Raw genomic sequence first — 21564 nt, 5'->3', positions numbered from 1 at the left:
AATCAAGAATGATCAAGAAGATTGGACAGATGCAACACATTGTAATTACGTCATAACATCACACTTCTCTTTTTCTCCCTATCGATATATTTACATAACATTTCCTGTCTACTAAAATAGGGGTCAAATTGATTTGTAACGGGATTCTTCCCGATTCAAGGTCTCATCGCGCAATCAATCGACTAATCCTTTTTTTAACACTTCTAAAATACTTTATAGAGAAACAATTTTTTTAAAAGAATGATCTGTTGGAAACAGCTTATTCTTACTATTACAGATATTTTACATGTCCTTCATTTGCTGCATATATGGACACGCACACAATTATTCTAATTGTAAGATTAGAATTTCCAAGAAATAAGGTAATATCTTTATTTTGTGCAAGAAGATGCAATGATATATGAACGATATATGATGCAGCGTAATACAGTACAATAAGCATTAATAGCGATATCGTTATTCGATTTCATCAATGTGTAAGATACTCTATGTGTACATACATACCACCTATCTCATGTATTGACTACACCACTGCATTGTTTGAGTATACTGATAAATTTCAATAATAGTATAGTTTGTAGTTACTGATAAAAACTTGCTTTAATTTAAGTAAAAAGCTTTTTAACGCGTCAAGATAGATAAAAAGAACAGGAACAAGTCGAATAAATCAATATTCAAATAAGTATCCTATGAATAAGTAAGGAAAAACGTGTCTTTGGAATAAATGTATGTGTATTCTACACATGTGTAATACTGTCGTTTACATCATAGTAGAATTATGCTGTGTCATTTCGTGCATAAATTTTTACATACTGTATTTATTTAGTATGTTCAAAAGGGTCTCGCACACGATCAATAATAGTGTCAATATTTTTCGATATCATAATATCATCAGGATGCCACGATCAATATTATTGGCGATAATATTGTTAATTTAGTTTAGCAATAATTTTTTCTTAATCCGCTTCACTCTAAACACTTAGAGTTACAAAATATCAAAATTTCATCAATATTCAATCCTCATTTCTTCACTACAGGCTGAACACAGTCGATAATATTCTCAATATCAAGAAGTATTCATACGAAACCATGACTTTTCAAACCATCTATCGCGTGAGATATGATAAGATGAAATATAATTGATAACTTAGATTTTACATTACATTGTTTAAAGTCAATATACGTATATGTAATAAATCTTAACATGTCCAATATTACATGAAATGATGAATTGCAAGAAAGCATCAGATAATTTTCTTGCGACAGCAATCATTCAGGAAGTTAATAAACTTGACACCTGCTTGAAAATTACGCGTGCTCTTAATAGTATAACGAAGAAGTAAAAAATTGAGCAATCACATGGTCCTTGTACATTAGTATTCGTAAACAATTTGCTTCAAATTAACATTGCTCAAAAATGTATAAGACCTCTCTGTTATCTTGCCAGGCACGGTTTTGTATCTTTAATTTGTCTTTACGTCTCTCTCAGTTTCCCTTCAAAAAGAGATGGACCAATATGTCTTCGAATTTGCGCATGCGGTTGCGAGAGAAACGTGACGCAATTATATCTTGATTGGGCAAATAAACGGTGAATTGCTATAATGTGAATCGGACTTGATTCGAGCACAGTTTGCGTTTGCTTGAGAAAGTGAACGGATGGCCGTGTATTATCGAGTCCTGAGTGTATGCCAGTATAGTATATGTCGTGTAATTGTACATTTCTACAATCGAGTGCCTTGTGGCTAGACGAACCGCTAATCGAACTTAAAGAATTCTGTCGACTAACGTGCAATAATATCTTCACTGGCCTTCTTACAAAATCAAACAAGCTTTAATTAAAAAAATCGGATAGAATCGAACTTAGCTAACCGAGGGGAACCAATGAATAAGTAAATATTGTGAACAAAGTATGGATCAATTTTGCGGTACCAAATTTTGGGTAAGAATGTTTATTGAACTTAGGTATATTTTTAGTTCTCGATGATTTTTTGTTTTTAGATTTTTAAGTATTAAGATACCTTCCCAATGAATCTAATAGTCTCGCAGAAATTCAAGAAATACTTTTCTATCGAATTTCATTGAATTTTAATTAATTGTTTAGCTTGAATAGAAGTAAAGATAAATAGAATATAATCTTACATTCCTGTGACAGATTTCAAAAGCTTTGTAAAATAGAAACAGAAGAATTAAATAGATTCTTATCTAGTTGAGGAACTATTGTAATTGTGTGTTTCTGTATTTTAGGATAATGATTTATCGTGGAACACAGAGGATCCAGATATTTCAGAATGTTTTCAGAAGACTGTATTGATATGGGTGCCATGTGCATTTTTATGGATATTCTCACTAATAGAGGTTTATTATTTTTTAAATAGCAAGAAAAGAAATATTCCATTTACATGGTTATATATTTCTAAACAAGTACTTATAGTGGCTCTTATTGTACTTAGTGTTGTTGACATAGCAAAAGCTATACATAAAAGTACTTACGACAATGTTTATAGTGTTGATTATTATACACCAGTTGTGAAGATTTTGACTTTTGTAAGTATTTTTTATAATATTCTAAGAATGACTGAATAAAGTCAATGTTAAGATGATAATGTGATCTTTGTGGTTTGCTACAGTTTCTTGCATCAACTTTAGTAGTATATAACAGAAGATGTGGAATGCGTACATCTGGACTATTATTTTTATTTTGGTTTCTTCTTTTAATATGCGGGGTTGTTCAATATAGAAGTTTATTAAGGTTATACATCGAGAAGGTATGCCACAAATATTATAATGAATATAAACTGAATCTTAAATATTCTACACATCAATATAATTACTTTATTTTAGAATGAGGTCACTTATCCGTTTGTGTCATACATGATATATTATCCCATAGTAGTACTTTTATTCTTGTTGAACTTTTTGGTTGATGCAGAGCCTACATACTCAGAATATCCAAAGGTAATTAATATAATAAATATTTGTTATTATAGTACATAACACAAAAACAAAATACTCTAGTTTAATATTGTGCATTGATATTAATAGGTTGAAAAACCATGTCCAGAGCAACAAGCTTCCTTTCCATCTAAAATATTTTTTACATGGTTTGATTCAATGGCATGGAAAGGTTTCAGGAAACCTTTGGAAACTACAGATTTATGGTCTATGAATCCAGAAGATACAGCTAAGGAAATTGTTCCAATGTTTAATAAATATTGGGATAAAAGTTCACAAAAAAGTAACAAGTGAGTGTGATATTTATGAATACTTCATTTAGATAATAAACCAGAAACATTGAATTAAGTTTAAATGAGTTACATAAAAAAAAATTACATTAGTAATAAAGTACTCACTTTCTTTTGCTAACAAGAGTATTTTGGACTTGCTTTAGGTAAGCTGGAAATGTCCCGAATAAAAACGTTTGCAATTACATATTTAATAGATTGCATTTATATAAAGATAATTTTTGTTTCACTTTCAGTGTGCAAGGTACTAAGGCATCATTTAGAAAAGCATCTGGTCAAGTAGATTTTAATAATGGGCGAAAGAAGAAGGTATCCTCAGTTTTACCACCTCTTTGCAAAGCTTTTGGTACCACCTTTTTATTTGGATCTCTACTTAAATTTGTACAAGATGTTATGACATTCGTTAGCCCACAAATATTAAAGTAAGTATGAAGATTATGATGTAGTCTACTGTTTTTTCCACTTTAAATAATTAGTTTTGATATTAGTAAATCCTTGAAATTATAATCATAATCTCGTTTTCAATTTAGATTACTCATTGGTTTTATCGAGGGACATGAATCAATATGGAAAGGCTATTTGTATGCAATTTTGCTTCTAGTTACAGCCACATTTCAAACATTAATTTTATCTCAATACTTTCACCGCATGTTCTTAGTTGGATTGCGTGTACGTACTGCATTGACAGCCGCAATTTATCAAAAGGCATTGAGACTGTCTAATTCTGTCAGGAAAGAATCAACACTTGGCGAAATAGTGAACTTAATGTCTGTGGATGCACAAAGATTCATGGATTTAACAGCATATATAAACATGATTTGGTCTGCACCTTTGCAAATAGTTTTAGCTTTATATTTTTTGTGGGAAATATTGGGGCCAGCAGCGTTTGCTGGTTTAGCCGTTCTACTTATCCTTATTCCAGTAAATCTACTTATCACAAACAGACTAAAAACATTACAAATCAGACAAATGAAAGACAAAGATGAAAGAGTTAAATTAATAAACGAAGTACTTAATGGCATAAAAGTATTGAAGTTATATGCATGGGAACCTTCATTTGAAGAGAAAATATTAAAAATACGGACTAAAGAAATCAAAGTACTAAAGGAAGCAGCATATCTTAATGCTGGAATAAGTTTTATCTGGTCCTTTGCTCCCTTTTTAGTAAGTTTATTTTCTATTGAATTATATTATTAAATGTAAGAATATTATATTATTTCTACTGCTTTTTTCTATATATTTTTTAGGTATCCTTAGTATCCTTTGCAACCTACATACTTATAGATGAAAACAATCGCTTAAATAGCACAATTGCTTTTGTTTCATTAAGTCTCTTTAACATCTTAAGGTTTCCTCTTTCTATATTACCTATGATGATCGGTAACATTGTTCAGGTAATAAACAACTTTTAACATTCTATTCTATTACATGCAATTGCTTATTCAGTGTATTTATATGCTATGTAATATTCAGGCTTATGTTTCTGTGAAACGTATCAACAAATTCATGAATGCAGAAGAACTAGATCCTAACAATGTTCAGCATGAACCATCTGAGCGTAAGTTCCTTAATTATTTGCATATGATTTTAAATGTGTACATGTTAAAAATATATTTTCTGTATTAATATAATATAGCACACATACTATTAATCGAGAATGGTACTTTTACATGGGATATGGAGAATATGGATAAACCAACGTTAAGAAATATCAATGTACAAATAGAACAAGGTCAATTAGTAGCTGTTGTTGGTACAGTAGGATCAGGTAAAAGTTCCCTTATATCAGCGTTTCTTGGAGAGATGGAAAAAATAAGCGGTAGAGTTAACACAAAGGTAAATATTTTCCTAATAATTGGTGTATACAAATATTTTTTACTTTTTTACGATCCTATATTTGTTATCACAGGGCTCTATCGCGTATGTATCGCAACAAGCATGGATACAAAACGCGTCGTTGCAGGACAACGTGTTATTTGGAAAACCTCTGCATAAAAGTTTCTATAATCGCGTGATTGAAGCATGTGCATTGAACCCAGATTTGAAAATATTGCCTGCAGGGGACAAAACTGAAATCGGAGAGAAGGGTATTAATTTATCTGGTGGACAGAAACAAAGAGTAGCGTTAGCGAGAGCAGTATATAATGAATCTGACGTATACTTCTTGGATGACCCGCTGAGTGCAGTAGATTCGCACGTTGGTAAACACATATTCGAAAATGTAATTGGCCCCACTGGTCTACTTAAGAAGAAAACGAGAGTACTTGTCACGCATGGAATTACCTATTTACCAGAGGTTGATAATATCATTGTTCTTAAAGACGGTGAAATAACTGAGATTGGAACGTATAAACAACTGCTAGAGAAAAGGGGGGCCTTTTCTGAATTCTTAGTGCAACACCTTCAAGAAGGTATATATCAATTCTTCAACTTTGCTATAACTTCTGTACTCATTTCCTTTATTAATCTTCAATTATATTTTTCATGGGTCTAAGTTGGAAATCGTAAGTCAGTGAAAAAAGTAATTACGATTCCTTTTCCTACTTCAATTTGTGTGATTGTCCGGAAAATGGTTTATATTGCATTTGGCTTGTGATATTAGAGTATTAAGGATGTTAGTATTTTTTGCAGTTTGCTACTATAAAAATTTATTCACCAACTTATAGTATGAAACAACGTAATCTAATGTAATTTTTTATTGTCATTTTAGTAGAGTATGATGTTAATGTGTGAAAAAAGAAATATTTGTATGTAGGACTTTTTTTTATACTGCATGTTGAATTTCAGCCAGAAAGTAATTAAAATATTTAAATAAATATCACGAATAATTATTTTTATAATTTATTTTTATAATGTTAAATCTAACTGCGATGATTTGCTAAACGTACTTAAAACCTTTTTATTTTAATGTAAAAAGTATTAACTTCCTGTTATTATTTTCTAATATTTTAATAATGCTTTTTTTAATCTGCCTCGTATTGCTTTAAATCTATTATGATAAATTTGAAACAGTGCATGCTGATGATGGCTCTGAAGCAGACTTATATGAGATAAAACAACAATTGGAATCAACAATAGGATCGGAAGAACTTCAAAAATTAACTAGAGGTAGATCAAGAGAAAGCCAAAGTGAATCTGCATCCATAGCTGACAGAAAATCTCTAAATGGTTCGTTGAAAAGGTAAAATTTATATAACATTATTCTTATATCTTAATATTTGTACTATTTTTTTTTACATCTTTTCTTACTTTAATGTCATATTTCTTAAAAAAATTTTTAGACAGTATTCTACAGATAGTCAGCAGTCTAGTAGTCATTTGCATGGTAATAGCATAAAAGAAAAGAGATTAACACAAACGAAATTAGCTGAGAAATTAATAGAAGTGGAGAAAACTGAAACTGGAAGTGTAAGTTATAATCTTCTTGAATCGTGTTTTTATAAACAACTTTATAACATATATTTTTTTATTATTTACCAGGTCAAATGGGGAGTGTACTCACATTATTTCAAATCTATTGGATGGTTTCTGTCGATAATGACCATCATAATAAATGCTATTTTCCAAGGATTTAGTATTGGTTCCAATTCTTGGCTTAGTGTATGGTCAAATGATAATTTAACAGACTACAATGATACAATCAGCAGATCTAAGCAAGACATGTATCTTGGAGTATATGGTGGACTTGGCCTTGGTCAGGGTATGTCTTTCAATGCATATAGATAATTAATGATATTCACTATGTTTGTTTACTAAAATAGAGTATACTAGCCCTTTTTTTAGAATTAAATTCTTATAAAAAATGATCATATAAGGTAAGCTTATTTCAGTGAAGTATGTTGTTATATAATCTATAGCGACTATTTCACTTACGATGATACGAGTTGTATAAAAAGCATGTTCCTTCACAGATTACACAGTTTTGGGGCAGTTAAATATCTTTTTTTGTCAACTTTCAATTAAGAATACAGTTGTATTAGTTCATTGTTATAACAAATTATATGTTATAGTTGGTAACATTACTTTCATTTTTTAAAATCTTGTCTTATGTATTAATTAACTAATACTAAAACACTAACAAGATTTCAGTGATATTCTGAAATATTAGCGCGAGTGTGGTTTGCTGTGTTAATAGATTCGTCATAAACAAAGTAAAGCTTTGTAGTAATCTATGTTTAAATGCAGTTAATCCAGCTACTAATCATTCAAAATTAATTCCAATTTCGCATGTATTCTTATTTTCGTCATTTATTCAAGTGTATGTATAAGCTCTTATAACTTATAGTGTAGAATCACCAGTTATACTAACGTTAGTATAATATTTGAGCATGAAGTAGTTAATAATCAATCCTTTTCGTACCTATCCATTACCATAATATCGATTTTTTTCACCATATTCAAATTTATGATTGTTTTTAAACTACCATCTATTATTGGACAGATTCAAATGCAAATAAGTGAAAAAAAATATATATATACATATTTTTGGAATTAGTGCTATCTTTTCTTTTAATATTGCAAACTAAATCTTGTTTAGAGAAAAATATTAATGTTGTAGTTTTATTTCCAAACATTTCAGTTGCACATATTTTGTCTTGTCGCATGTAAGATTTCAAATTACTCCTGCAGAGTAGAAATGAACAAGAACGTAATCATTTTAATACTTTGAAGAGAATACATTAGTGGATTTAAAAGATATTTAGGCAACACTTAGTAAAGTAAATAATATAGTGCATGTAAAATGATTAATTTATGTTACATGGACAAGCTATTAGGATTGATTTAAGTTTCATTAACAATATATAAGATAATAATCTGTCTGTAATTATTAGTGCACCTCAATACATGTGTGACTGCAGTAAGGAACTTGCACGTGGTATGTTAGGCAGGCGGTGAGCAATAATAAACATGAAAGTTTTCGTTAAATATAATTAATTCTGTTTTTCTTTTGTCTGCATTAATAAGGAATGCAAATAATACTACAAGAACCGATACAACTCCTGATATATAACTGTTAGGTTTAATGATATACCAAAGTTATCACCGATCGTTGTAGGCTTGACAGTGCTTGGAGGGTCGTTAATCATGGCAAAAGGAACAATACGCGCTTCCCTGCGTCTCTTCGAGAGTACGCTGCACCGTGTTCTTCGCAACCCAATGTCGTTCTTTGACAAAACTCCAACCGGTCGAATTCTTACTCGACTTGGTAAAGACATTGATGTCATTGATAACACTCTACCATCCATACTACGTTCTTGGATTACTTGCCTCTTGTTGGTATGATATTTTCACGTTGTAAATATTGCGCTTAACAAACACTGAATCTTGTAAGAAAATTAAGTTTTATGTCCATTTCCCTAGTTAATAACGATTTTATCAGTGATTTGTTGTAATAATGCTGATATTACGTTTGACTTCAATAATTCCGTGCTTTGGAAAAAAAATATTTTTAGAGTCATTGGTAAGGTATGAAAATGAATTGGGACAGTTATTTGCATGTTTAAATTAGTGATTTAGGTAGATACACCGATGCGATGAAATAATTTGGTAACTAAGTTAAAAAAAAAAGAATATTAATTTATATAGTAGTTATATATGAAAAAGAAATATTTTAAGTCATATAATTATTTGCAGTGATTATTTTGTACAGTCACAATGCAATAGTATACCGACATATGGTGAGTGAGATGAAGGTGATGGACACAATTATACAATCAATTCCCCTATATGGAAGAAAAGTATTGTTCTTGCTTGACGTATTTCCTTATTAATTGTTTAACTACTCTTTGAATGCTTCATTCGCTTATGTATTGTTTCATTATGTATGCTTAGCATGCTTTTCCACAGCAAACTTCACTTCCTCGCATAACATGAGACAGAAAAGTATTTTTAGTTTTTGGTATTGTAAATTTTCAAATTGTTTCAAGAGAACGTTCTTTTACTTATTCATGCATATTAGAATTAAATAGAAACGTTCAACAGAGAGAAACATTTACTGAATGGTTTTAGATCTGTAAAGTTTTGGCATTCTCTGTATCATTCTCAGATACTTAAAATTCTAAGTTGCTAGTAGTGTGGTTACAATGAAAGCCAACCATGTCTGATGTTGTAGCGATGGCGAGTTTTTTCTGCGATTTGGCACCACAGTTGGGCTGCTGGCTGGCTGCTCGCCAGATGCACATGTCGATGCTGCGTGCTGTGATGCGTGCTCCATTGACCTTCTTTGATACGACTCCTACTGGTCGTATCACCTCCAGGTTTGCTAAAGACGTGGACGTACTGGATACATCTCTTCCTCAACAAATTTCTGATAGCATCTATTGCTTGTTTGAGGTAATTTTCGGACATGCCCGCACCAAATTAAGGCCATCGATTCTTATTATTTCCTTTCATAACTCCTCAATCATAATTCATTGGGTCTATCTTCGTATACTTCTATTTCATCAAAGGGTTTGTATCGGTGTTCTGCTGAGGCATCTCTATATACATTGTGACTACTTCTTTATTTGGCAACATCTTAGATAAAGTAACATACTTCAATTATAGCTTTTTTAAGTCTTCTAGACATTTACATTAAACAATGTGTATACCTACTTACAAATTAATAGATTAAAAATAATGTAAATTATACAAGCTATAATTGGGTATAATTGTGTCCGCTCCAATAAGTTATAGGTTCAATATGTGAATACAATAAGGGTGTGTTTGTGATGGGTAATTGAAAATGATTGTTCAAGTGTACATTAATTAAGATTTCATAATTATGTTTTGTATAAGATTACTATCAAATACTGCTTAACAATCATTTCATTATCAATAAGTAAGATTAATATATTCTTTCTGTTTCATAATATAATGATGTTTGGAAAGATAGATAAGGGTGCTTCATCTATGACTTTGCATGGTCATTAGCTCCTGAACTTTTCTATTTTATTTGCCATTCTACGATTGCATACATGAATTTACGTGTATCTATTATGTATATATAGTTTCTTTTTCGTTAAGTCCTTTGATACTATATAAGATAATATTTCTTTATTATTTTCAGTATTGTATATTGAAAAAGATAGCAAGAAACGTAAAATCTATCTATTCTAAGTGATGCATTCGTATTACAGGTCATAGCCACCATAGTGGTTATAAGTTTTAGTACTCCAATATTTCTGGCAGTAATAATACCAATAGGTGTAATCTATTATTTTGTTCAACGATTATACGTTGCAAGTTCACGACAACTGAAACGTTTGGAATCTGTTTCAAGATCTCCTATATATTCGCATTTCAGTGAATCAGTATCTGGTATGTATCTCTTTCATTTGTATTCAAATTGTAAACTTTTCTGTGCTGTATAACTCATTAGTATCTCATTTATAAGGAACACATATGATCAGGGCATTTGGCGTGCAAGAACGATTCATTCGTGAATCGGAAAATAGAGTAGATTTCAATCAAGTATGTTACTATCCTAGTATCATTGCAAATAGGTACGTATGCTTTGTTTCAAGATGACAGTATTAAATTGACGATAATTGACAGTATAAAACATAATGACTGATTCTAGGTGGTTAGCAGTGCGTTTGGAAATGGTTGGAAACTTAATTATCTTCTTTGCCGCATTTTTTGCAGTATTAAATAGAGATACCATGGTATCTGGCATAGTTGGCTTGTCTGTCAGTTATGCCTTACAAGTAAGATAAAATGTTTCCTTCTATTCATTAATTAAACCCTATTTTACTCAATTGTAGGATAATCTCTAATAAGAATTGTGCCTTAGGTTACTCAAACACTAAACTGGTTAGTTAGAATGACCTCTGACGTTGAAACAAACATAGTAGCAGTGGAAAGAATAAAAGAATATGCAGAAACTCCACAAGAAGCTCCATGGAAAAATCCAAATTATACACCACCTAACGATTGGCCTATGCAGGGACACGTTAATTTCAAAGATTATAAAGTTCGTTATAGGGAAGGTCTAGACCTTGTGCTCCGCGGATTAACATTTTCTGTTAATGGGGGAGAAAAAGTTGGTATCGTTGGTAGAACCGGTGCTGGCAAATCCTCTCTAACACTAGCTTTATTCAGAATCATAGAAGCAGCTGATGGTCAAATTAGTATCGATGATATTGATATTACCAAATTAGGTCTGCATGACCTTAGGTCGAGATTAACTATTATACCTCAAGATCCAGTGTTATTCTCAGGAAGTCTGAGAATGAACTTGGATCCTTTCGGTTGTTACAACGACGAAGAACTTTGGAAAGCTTTAGAACATGCGCATCTCAAATCTTTCGTAAAAAGTAAATAAAATTTCGCGAATTCTTATAACGAATACAAAATATTTGCGCATATTTTTAAAAAATTTACCGAATTTTTTCATTTTTTAGGTTTACCAAATGGTTTTCTACACGAAGTTACCGAAGGTGGAGAAAACTTAAGTATAGGTCAGCGACAACTAATATGTTTAGCAAGAGCGTTGCTTCGAAAAACAAAAGTACTTATTCTTGACGAAGCAACTGCGTCAGTTGACTTAGAAACGGATGATTTAATCCAAACAACAATTAGACGAGAATTCAAAGATTGCACAGTTCTTACCATTGCTCATAGACTTAATACAATTCTTGATTCGGATAGGTACATTTTACAAACATTTATAAACAAATGAAGAGCGTTCATGATGTCTGATGCTAATTAAAAAAATGTTTCACAGGGTTATCGTCCTAGACAATGGATGTATTATGGAATATGATTCTCCAGAGACATTACTTCGTAACTCAACAAGCCTATTTTATAGTATCGCTAAAGATGCAGGCCTTGTGACTTAAACGAAATGCATATCACGAATATTGTGAAAAAACGACGGAAAATAAATAGAAGACATTTTTAATCTATGACAAACCAAAACCAAACAGATCGTAAAGAAGGAATATAGCAATACAATTATATAGAGAAATACAAAACATTCTTAGGCTTGCATCAGTCGAGGAATTTTTAGGACAATTTTTGCAATAAGATCTTACATCGTATTTTAATAACAAGCACAGCCCATTTATAAAGTAGTACGGATATATCCGTCATTACTTGAAGTACTGCCATTTTAGCAGCACATTCTGTGCGAAGTAAACTTTATAAACATGTACAGTGACTTAAGGGAAGGATTCTTGAATATAGGAAGTTTTAATAATTTAAAAGAAAAAGGTGCCTATTCAGGCTTACACTTGCATCTAAAACCTGTACAACGTACAAAATAGGACAGTATTTTTTTTAGTTATTTTTAATTTTTATTAAATATCTACTGCCTCAATTTTTATTTCTGTTTCCACAATTATTGCTTATGATTGTGGCATAATTTTACTTTTGCTTTTTATCAATCTTCTACTATATTTGTTTTAGCAGAATAAAATATATATGAATCACTGAGCAATCATAATTTTGCATAGTATCAAAGAGTTTGCTCTTAACTATTCATTTACTATGTTCTATTTGATAAATCAGTTTTTAATTGTTGTATAGTTGGATACTGTATTATACATTCACAATAGATAGTACTTACATTCTTTTAGTGCCATGCAAGTCTGTAAAAGAAATATAGCGAAGAAGTCGATGCACATTTTACACGTTTATTTTGTAGTTTTTTATCTTGTAATAAAGAGTTTTTGCGGTGCTACTATCTAATAAAATTAATATTTTCGACATTATAATTATCAATACCTCTATGTACTTAATTATTTTAAATAATTTTAACAATTACATATGTATACAAGCAGTGATTCAAATACAGCTGGTATGGCGCTAAAGGGGATACGATAAGTAAAAGTGCAGATAAAGGGAATATAGGTTTCATCTTGAGATAATTGTATTTTTTGAGCATGATAGGAAAATGTTGTATATAAAAATTTATACCTTAGATTGTTTATACACCACATATGTATTACATAGTCATAGTGCATTTGTACAGGATAAAACTAGTTGTTGATACATATTCTATTAATTTGTTTTTTGTGTTCTTCAGATTTGAACATTTTTTTTAAATAGATATTGCAAAACTCAATTTATTTATGCTAACCGTCGTTTAAAAAAGCTAGGAAAATCTAGAAATGTCTCTGTTGCTCAGTTTTTCGACGTATTATTGAATACGAAAAAAGACGTAATATAAAAAATTAGTTCCCATTTTTTAAAATAATATATAGATGAAGAAAATAATAATATTAATAAATATTAACAATTCGTTTTACTAAAACTATTCTTTTTAATTATGAATATTCGTACTTTTATCATATTAAATATATTCTCTTCAAAGTCTCATTATTGTACTAGTGACACTTTTCTATACGTTTTCTTGTGACCTATCAGTACTTAACATTTATTATGCATTAAGAAAGTATGTGACAAAATACCTGTAAGACTATAAATCAAAAAGAACTATTAACATCAAATTTACCAAAAGAAGAATGTAATTTAGTTTAAAAAGAATGGAAGAATAAATTGTCAATAATTATGGTATAAAATTAAACATTATTTGGAGACATCGATTTATTAAAAACAATAATTATAAATGTATTTAAGAACTGCCACAATTTATTTTTTAACGGTTGTATCGCGAGTTATTGTTTTTTTAGAATATCCTACTTTCTGCAAAAACATTTTGCAATACTTTGCACCTATACAAATAAAAGATTTGCCGAAGAATCGTACCGAAAGTATGATGTATATTAATTATAAAATACAACACAATCTTCCATTTCTATTATTCATCCAAGTATTTGCGTACACATGTATACACATGTAATTCAATGTTATTGCATAGTTGCAAGATAAATTACAATTTAAAATGTTTTCGAAACATCCAAATAAACTATATTTTTTCAATATTATAAGATAATAATTACAAAGTATCGAAACAAAAACGAAGAGAAACTTAGATTAAAGGATTACAGCTTTATGACAATCATTTCCTGAACGAATATCCATAGACCTTCATACTCTTACTAAACTGTTTTGATAGTTGCCTATTGTAAAGAACGCCGACATCCTTGTCCAAAGATGTCAATATCTTTGCGAGGCTCTTTATTTGGCTAAATCATGAAACCAAAAGAATATATGCATACACACATAGTTATATCACACTTACAGAGATACATATTAATGCGTGTAGATATATCCTTTGGTACTAAATAAGTTTATTGATTTCAGATGAAGTTTGAATAATACATTCAACGCTAACATTATACACCAAACGTTACTCATTCTTTTTAGCTGTTTCATCTTTTACAGGCTCTGTGCTAACAAGTTGTTTCTTATCATCACCAGCCTTAGCTTCCATCTCACCAGAGAAGCCGAATTCATTTACTCTGCTGTGATCTGTCTTATATATCCACCTTTGGTACAAAAATATAAAGAAAACTATATCGTCACGGAAGCAACCAATTCTGTAAAGTGTTGGCATCTTTATAACGAATGCAAAAATATCGTCGATAAACGTGTTAAGGAATTTATAAGACATCATACGCCACGGAAGATGCGCTACGCTTTTCAATTTGTAATTAATAAATAATTGTGGTGTCATCATTATAAATCCAAATGTTAGTAAAAATCCATAAAGCATACTAAGAACCCAGGAATACCACCCTTTGTGTTCTAAATACATCAACGAATAAATTGCGTATCCTCCTAAAAGAGGATAGAGGGCCCAAGATAAATATTTAAAGGCGAGTCTATCATATTCTTTAGTGGAAGATTCTACGTATGACCCTTTATCATGGAAACTTATTTTTGGAATAATACCGAGTATTTTTGAATTTCTATTCACAGTAATGTCCACGACCTTATTAATCTTCCATACTTCTATGCACAATCCTATTGCACAACTAATCCGAACGACTGTATTTGTTTCATTATCGAGGACATACAGCAAAACAACGAGTGATTGAAAAACATTGAAAAAGACAGATCGAACCGATAGACCTTCTAATGAATTACGATTGTTCCAAAATTGAATGTCTGAAAAAATGCATAAAACAATACTTTACAATAAATTCTAACTTAATTATACATTTGCAAAGAAAAGTTGTCTTACCATTTTTAAATGCTAAAAATTCGAATACACTATGTAATACTGATACGATTATAGTTAGACCCAACAGATAAGAATTAGTTTCTAGCAATGTTTCTTTTAAAGTATCCTGATCATCATCATTTTCATCTGAAGATTCTCCTACAGAAAAGTATAATTATGCAACCGAAATTTTATTTGTAAAACGTTCTACTGAGTTTAAGTAATAACATAACATAACATACCCATAAGTGAAGATGTCCACTGATATCTCATAGTTTGAGCTGCATAGATTTGCCATTTAAACAGTGAAAGAGGTTGATAAGTTAATTGAAGTTCAAGCTCTTTTACAGTGTTATTCAAGGGCTGATAGTCCTTTTGCATATTCCAGAAATCATTCATGTATATTACAGGTTTGTAAGATGTTTCTTCAGGTAAAAAGTTAATATCTATTATGGAGATAAACATGTTAGTTACTATTAACAAAAATCCTACTTTGCAGTAAGTCAAAATAACATACAGGTATCTAGAGGAGGTGGTACTTGACCATATACCCAATTGGTTTGATCAGTTACTAAATTAATAGTTAAATTAGGATGCCAATGTGAAACATATTCTTGAGTCATTAGCTCAGCTTTCTATAAATATATGTAATATATTTAATTATTGTATTGTTAAGCTTTATTTATAAAATGAACTGTAACATGTGCTTACTTTAATTTCTTCTTTGCTTGCAGTAGTCTCACCAGTTAACAAATTATGTCTTTTCTGATATCTAATTTTTTTAAATTTATTTAGCATTTTTTTAGAATATGACATATAGTCACCCGCATAAATATTCTCCCCTGCCTTAGGATTTGGAGATTTCCCACTTTTTGTAACATATACATGAAGATATATAGACCCATTGTTTTTCAATTGATCAGATGGATTAAATTTATATCGCATAATCCTTGAACCATCTTTGTTTGGTCCACTATACCAGTCACCATATATCAATCCTCGTTCTGACCATATCAATGATCTTGGATCATCAAACTGTTTAAAATGTTCTGCCTCTGACAGATAAATGTGCAAGTCAAACACTGTCCCATTTTGAAATATATTCACAGCTTGCAAGCGTGTTGGCGACTGAGAATTAATGTCAGGCTGAGGACGTCTGAACAGATAGCTAATAAAATAAATAATGAGGCCGCGTATGATCAAAGAATTAGTTATTGCGAAAAAAGACTCAAGACGCGTCGGTTGATATTTTTTCCTTTGTTCATCGATTTCAGCGTTCACCTGCACAACAGATCGAAAAAAATAACTAATTTTTGGAAAATAACTTCAAACAAATTAGATCTCAACTAAACCATCTTCGAGCAGAACAGGTTGCAGCGGATATTTATATCACATTTGTCGCATCATTGAACAATCGTTTATGTATTAACAGTGAACCCACGAATCTCACAAATCATATATTAAATTCAAACATTTCCTTACTGATGTTTTAATTAACACAACACGTGAAACGACACGACTATGAAATTAAATTCATTAATCATCAAAGTTAGATACGACAAATGTTTTTAACGAGAAGAATAAATAACGAAAATAACAAGATAATTAACACACATCTCTTTCTTCGTTGTTCTCCGTAGGAACCAATTCTCCGTTTTGTTGATTGTTATCCATGTTTTCTCTAACATCTACTTCCTTACGATCTTGACTATCATCTTCAGCACCCACCATTTTTGTGTTCGGATTGTTTCCACTGTATTCTCTTTGCATTTTCAGAGGGAGTTACGTATGCCGGATGTTCGACGTATGCATTTCTTAAGTCACGTGTTTCATGACACTGAACTTGAGTTCTCGATTCAATTAATTGCGGCGGAGAATAAAAATAAATATATTCAGAAGGCAAATCTACCTACATTCATACTATCTCTTACTAATGAAAATTTGGAGAATTACTTATATTACCAAATAACTATAATTCTTCTACTAATGTAAAACATGATTGACAGATCTACATTTTGTATTCATCTTTTACTATACTATATAAAAAAAATGTTTTGTCATATGTAACTGTCATTTGTTATTTAATAAATAAAAATATTAATCATACCTAACAAGACCTATGAATTAACCTTTTCGTCAAATTAATGAAAGGCGACTATTTATGTTTGTTGAATGATTTACTGAATCCTATATGTTCTTGAATCTAAGAACAATTTATTGCAAGCAGAAATATCTGAATATGATTTATTTATTTAAAAAATAAAGCATTTTAAGAGTTAGAACAGTACCCAAGTATCAAACTCTATAGTGGCGCCATCTAGCGAGTGAACGAATAATGTGATTTATGAAAAATACTTATTTATGCGTTTATTTGTTAATTTAACGCATGATATGTGTTCTTTAAGTATATAATAGTTTATTAAGAGTGACATTTTATAAGGTTAATAAAGATTAATGCGTTTTTAAGCAATTTCAAAATTTGTTCATTTTATGGGCATGAAAATCCTTAGCCATCTAGCGGCAGTCTATGAACTAACTAATCGTTTAGGATCGTATTATATGGGACTGGTGCCCCTCCAAAAAAAAATTAGAAAATATTTATAAAGTAATAATCTGACAAAATCTTTATGAAAAACAATAGTAGATAATCTTATTTGACTATAAGTAACACGTATATATCACTTTAATGGTAAATAAATTCGTAAATAAATAAAAAGCAATGACTTACTTATTTTAGCTTAATTAGTTAATTATTTGCACATTGATGAGCATATTTTGCAATTCCTATGCTCTTCCTATATTATTATGCATGAAATTGTGTAAATACTTTGTTAAATCTTTTTTTAAAAATTTAAAAAATTTTAGAAGGGTACCTATTTTTCATGATACGGTCCTACTGCTGGCACACTATCGCTCTCTAGCGGCGACACCTATGAACTACACTTTTTAGAATTAGGTAAATTTCCCACCCGCGCCCCCCTTGCCCACAAGCTGATAGGTCTGGGGCGGTCACCATCCTAAAAGGGAACTCCGCCTGCTTAACTTTTTATATCGCTGGACTGTGTGTCTACTGTACATAGGTTAAGCAACCCTCTTCGCGAACCTGCTAGGGATGGGTGACCGCTGCATAAATTTATTTTTATTTTAAATAAACAATAAATTCGCAATTTTATCACCTAAATGCAATCCTATGAATTAATTATATAGTTATAAAATTAATTTTTGTATATAAAATAATAAATAACCAAGATTCAACAGTATTATTCCTGTATTAAAATATAAAATATTTTGCAATGGATTTTGAGCAAATAATAAATGGTTTTCTGGCTTGAAATTGTTACATAATGAATTTTAAAGTTCCTCTAAGTTCTGTATTCTCATATTATTGCAGGTTTTATTCGCTGACTCCTTTATTCGACGTTACAAAATCAGTATTCTTTTCCTTATAAGTTTGTTACTTTTCATATAAATTATTGCGCTAAAGATTCTGACGTCTATCCAGCAGTTTATTGATATAATTAAATTGGTATAAGGAGAAAGATTGCAAAAGTCATTGCAAAACTCATTAACGTCAACATCCTATATTCAGCAAAGTTCGCGAGTAAAATTTCCAATTTTTTCAAACTGAACCAGTTCGCTAACATTAAATACGTAAGTGCTCCATAGCGCAAAGCTAATTACACCGTACGATAAAAAGGCAGCTATTGTTAAATACTCGTGTCTGAGTTCCGCGTTAAAATCGGTACAAGGAAATGTCGAAAGTACTTACTCATTTGACGTCACGCTATTTATTGTAACTATTCTATTATCATATTTCGCTTGCATCTCTATACACATGTTTTACGAGCGTCTTTCCTGGAATAATGCAATATTTCTCTCACAATTGCTTCACGTAAATTCGCTAATTAATACCCTTGCTTTCCAGAACATTGCTTGATCCTAGTAATTAGAGTAAGAACGTTATAAATCATTCAAATTTTCGGTGCTTGGAGGGCATATTAACACTGAACTACTTAATTATTTAAAGCCATACAAGAATCACAATAATGAGTTTTCGCCACTTAAAAGCTGAGGCATCCCCCACATTGAAAAGCAATAAACACTCTGATTAACAAATCCCAAACGTTTCACTCTACCAATCGCTAGAAAGTTTCTGAAAAAATTAAACTAGATACAAACTCGTTGCTCTCAATACTTTACCAGAGTTATTACTATTTCACCAACACCAGTAATTCTTCGGCTCAGAAATTATGACAACCCACGTTATTCCCAACTACAACCAGCTTCCTTTCCTCTATTTCTATGTGTCCATGACTCAGCCTGCCTACTTTTACCTCTCAATCTGGATTAGACAATCCCAGCCGTGAGATATTCTTCGACGGTCATCGGGTTGATTGGCTCCCTCGATTTTTAGTACCAGCGCCTTAATAGCGCGATTGCAAAAAGGCTTTTCCATGCCAGGGACGTGGAAACTCGCGTCGATACACTGCGCGAACGTTTCATTTTTACGCGACTCTGTGGAAACACGGTCTTCCTTACAACAAACTTTCTCCAGCCGTTTCCGCGGAACGAAATCCTTTTTTCTCGTCGCGCCTTTCGAATATCGTCGAGGAACTTTCCTGCTCGATGCTCGTGCGCGTCTTTTACGACTGGTCCGCCGTGTTTACATGAGCCCCCTTTACCAATTACTGATGAATCCGGCTAATCTTCTGGTTTGATCGCCCCGCGCGCTGGGAATTAAGTCGCGCTTCTACTTGAGCGCTAGAAGCTGCGAGCGTTAAGAGACTCATCGGTGACTGGCACTTTGAATTTATGGGACTCCAGATTGAGAGGGGTGGTTTAAGGCGTGAACACATTACTGTTACATCGCGTGAAATCACGTTACATACTATAGCAAATTTGTTTCAGATAAAAGGGGGTTTTTCTACCTCATTTTCAGATGTATATAAATGTGTACCATACTGGAAAATTGTTTTGAATTATAATTCTTCATTGATTATAAAATATGTGTGATTCAATTATTTTAGAAACCAGAAGCTTGCTAATTGTATGATTTTCATTCCTGCTTGCACAGTGCTTTTCGAAATAATAGTGTGCTGGTGTTGAGGGGTATATCTGTTTAACTATAAATAATTATTTAATTTAGTAGTAGTGTGGGGAGATTTTCTGATTTTTCTGTTGAGGGTTTTCTTGAAAGATGAATTATATTCTACTTCAGTTATGGTAGATGTGAGAATGCGACTTAAGCTTTCAGTCTACTCGATACTGAACTATTTCCCGAGATCTCGTTTTTGTTGCGAAAGATAATTAGTGAAATGATTCGAAAGGAACTACGTGCAGATAAAAATGCTATATTTTTGGAGGAATTCTGTATAAAAGTGTTTTTATATGTTCTTGTTATTGTGAGAGAGTCGTCGGAAGTAGTTTCGTTTAATTGACATACCGTACACTAATTAAGAGGTGTACGTAGAAATGTCGAACGGATCGTTAATTCAAATCTCATGCCTTCTACAATAATTTTACTTTCTAGATTATTAAACTACACCTTTTGTACATATAATACAATACATTTGATGAAATATAGTTAATAAAAGAGAATGCAATCATTATTGACTATAATTCAATACTTTTTTTGTGTTGTTAACATTGCAATTATTTGAAACTTATTTGTAAATTATCGTACACATTAACTTACTGTCAATATTATTATGGATCATATACTATGCAAATTTGTTGTTAATTAACATAAACTGAAATTACTATGTTCCCTTTCCGCATATTTTGCAGCAATGCCATAAAAGTTTCTGCTTTTGTGGATACTTTTCCTTTCTTGAGAAGTACATGTTGTAATAAGGATAACGAGGATCAGGTAATTTCAAAAATTACTGTGATTTTTCGAGCTGATTGAAAAAATCGTAATACCCCTTTAAAACACCGATTTGTGAGGTTTTCATAGTTCGCATAGAACCTATTTCTGTCCCCTTCTCCAATATCCCCTTGATAAATGTCTGGTTCGATAATGAGTTCCGCGAACTCTTTTCGCAACGATGAGATCCCATTTTTTTTTAAATTGCTGAGAAAGAGATGAAATACATTTTTGAAAATAATTTAGAGATAGAACGTTGGAGAGAAAAGAAATCGAACTAAATGGAAATTCCGTGATAATTAAAGCTAAATTAATAGAATTCAGTCTTCTGTAAAATTATTCGCATAGGTTTCCACTGAATAGCGTGCTTGCTCTTAAAAACTGAGGATGCAGCTACAGATAAG

General features: G+C 31.3%; 2 protein-coding genes across 5 annotated transcripts; one reads left to right on the top strand and one right to left on the bottom strand.

Moving 5' to 3' along the window:
• Positions 1 to 1680: 1680 nt before the first annotated feature.
• Positions 1681 to 12089, top strand: Mrp (Multidrug-Resistance like Protein 1). Of its 4 annotated transcripts, none has more exons than XM_076383679.1 (22): positions 1681 to 1939; positions 2245 to 2544; positions 2628 to 2765; positions 2842 to 2955; positions 3043 to 3242; positions 3368 to 3388; positions 3479 to 3664; positions 3773 to 4406; positions 4490 to 4636; positions 4716 to 4800; positions 4879 to 5078; positions 5152 to 5653; positions 6255 to 6423; positions 6524 to 6650; positions 6723 to 6942; positions 9355 to 9575; positions 10361 to 10541; positions 10618 to 10726; positions 10804 to 10930; positions 11017 to 11539; positions 11627 to 11873; positions 11950 to 12089. In XM_076383679.1, the coding sequence occupies exons 1-22, from the start codon at positions 1910 to 1912 to the stop codon at positions 12062 to 12064; spliced, it is 4596 nt and encodes a 1531-aa protein (XP_076239794.1). In that variant the 5' UTR covers positions 1681 to 1909; the 3' UTR covers positions 12065 to 12089. The 4 variants fall into 4 exon arrangements, with proteins under 4 accessions (XP_076239794.1, XP_076239795.1, XP_076239797.1 ...); XM_076383680.1 differs by lacking the exon at positions 9355 to 9575 and adding an exon at positions 8299 to 8519; XM_076383682.1 differs by lacking the exon at positions 3368 to 3388.
• Positions 12090 to 13734: 1645 nt separating this feature from the next.
• On the bottom strand, positions 13735 to 17070 carry LOC143182588 (putative lipid scramblase CLPTM1). The gene is made up of 6 exons (XM_076383684.1): positions 16909 to 17070; positions 16006 to 16575; positions 15812 to 15929; positions 15537 to 15740; positions 15316 to 15453; positions 13735 to 15239 (listed from the first exon to the last, which is right to left on the bottom strand). The coding sequence occupies exons 1-6, from the start codon at positions 17062 to 17064 to the stop codon at positions 14479 to 14481; spliced, it is 1947 nt and encodes a 648-aa protein (XP_076239799.1). The 5' UTR covers positions 17065 to 17070; the 3' UTR covers positions 13735 to 14478.
• Positions 17071 to 21564: the final 4494 nt, after the last annotated feature.

The sequence above is a fragment of the Calliopsis andreniformis genome, chromosome 8 (genome assembly GCF_051401765.1).
Source record: "Calliopsis andreniformis isolate RMS-2024a chromosome 8, iyCalAndr_principal, whole genome shotgun sequence".
In the NCBI taxonomy this organism is placed as follows: domain Eukaryota; kingdom Metazoa; phylum Arthropoda; class Insecta; order Hymenoptera; family Andrenidae; genus Calliopsis; species Calliopsis andreniformis.
The sequence above is the reverse complement of the archived record's forward strand: the minus strand, read 5'-3'. Positions and strand labels throughout refer to the sequence as shown.

Coding starts and splice junctions, on each gene's coding strand:
- Mrp (XM_076383679.1), top strand. CDS start 1,910: ATGGATCAATTTTGCGGTACCAAATTTTGG. Junction 10,931..11,016: donor CTGTCAGTTATGCCTTACAA/GTAAGATAAAAT, acceptor ATTGTGCCTTAG/GTTACTCAAACACTAAACTG. Junction 11,874..11,949: donor ACAATTCTTGATTCGGATAG/GTACATTTTACA, acceptor AATGTTTCACAG/GGTTATCGTCCTAGACAATG.
- LOC143182588 (XM_076383684.1), bottom strand. CDS start 17,064: ATGCAAAGAGAATACAGTGGAAACAATCCGAACACAAAAATGGTGGGT. Junction 15,930..16,005: donor CAAGCAAAGAAGAAATTAAA/GTAAGCACATGT, acceptor ATATATTTATAG/AAAGCTGAGCTAATGACTCA. Junction 15,240..15,315: donor ATTTTTAGCATTTAAAAATG/GTAAGACAACTT, acceptor GCATTTTTTCAG/ACATTCAATTTTGGAACAAT.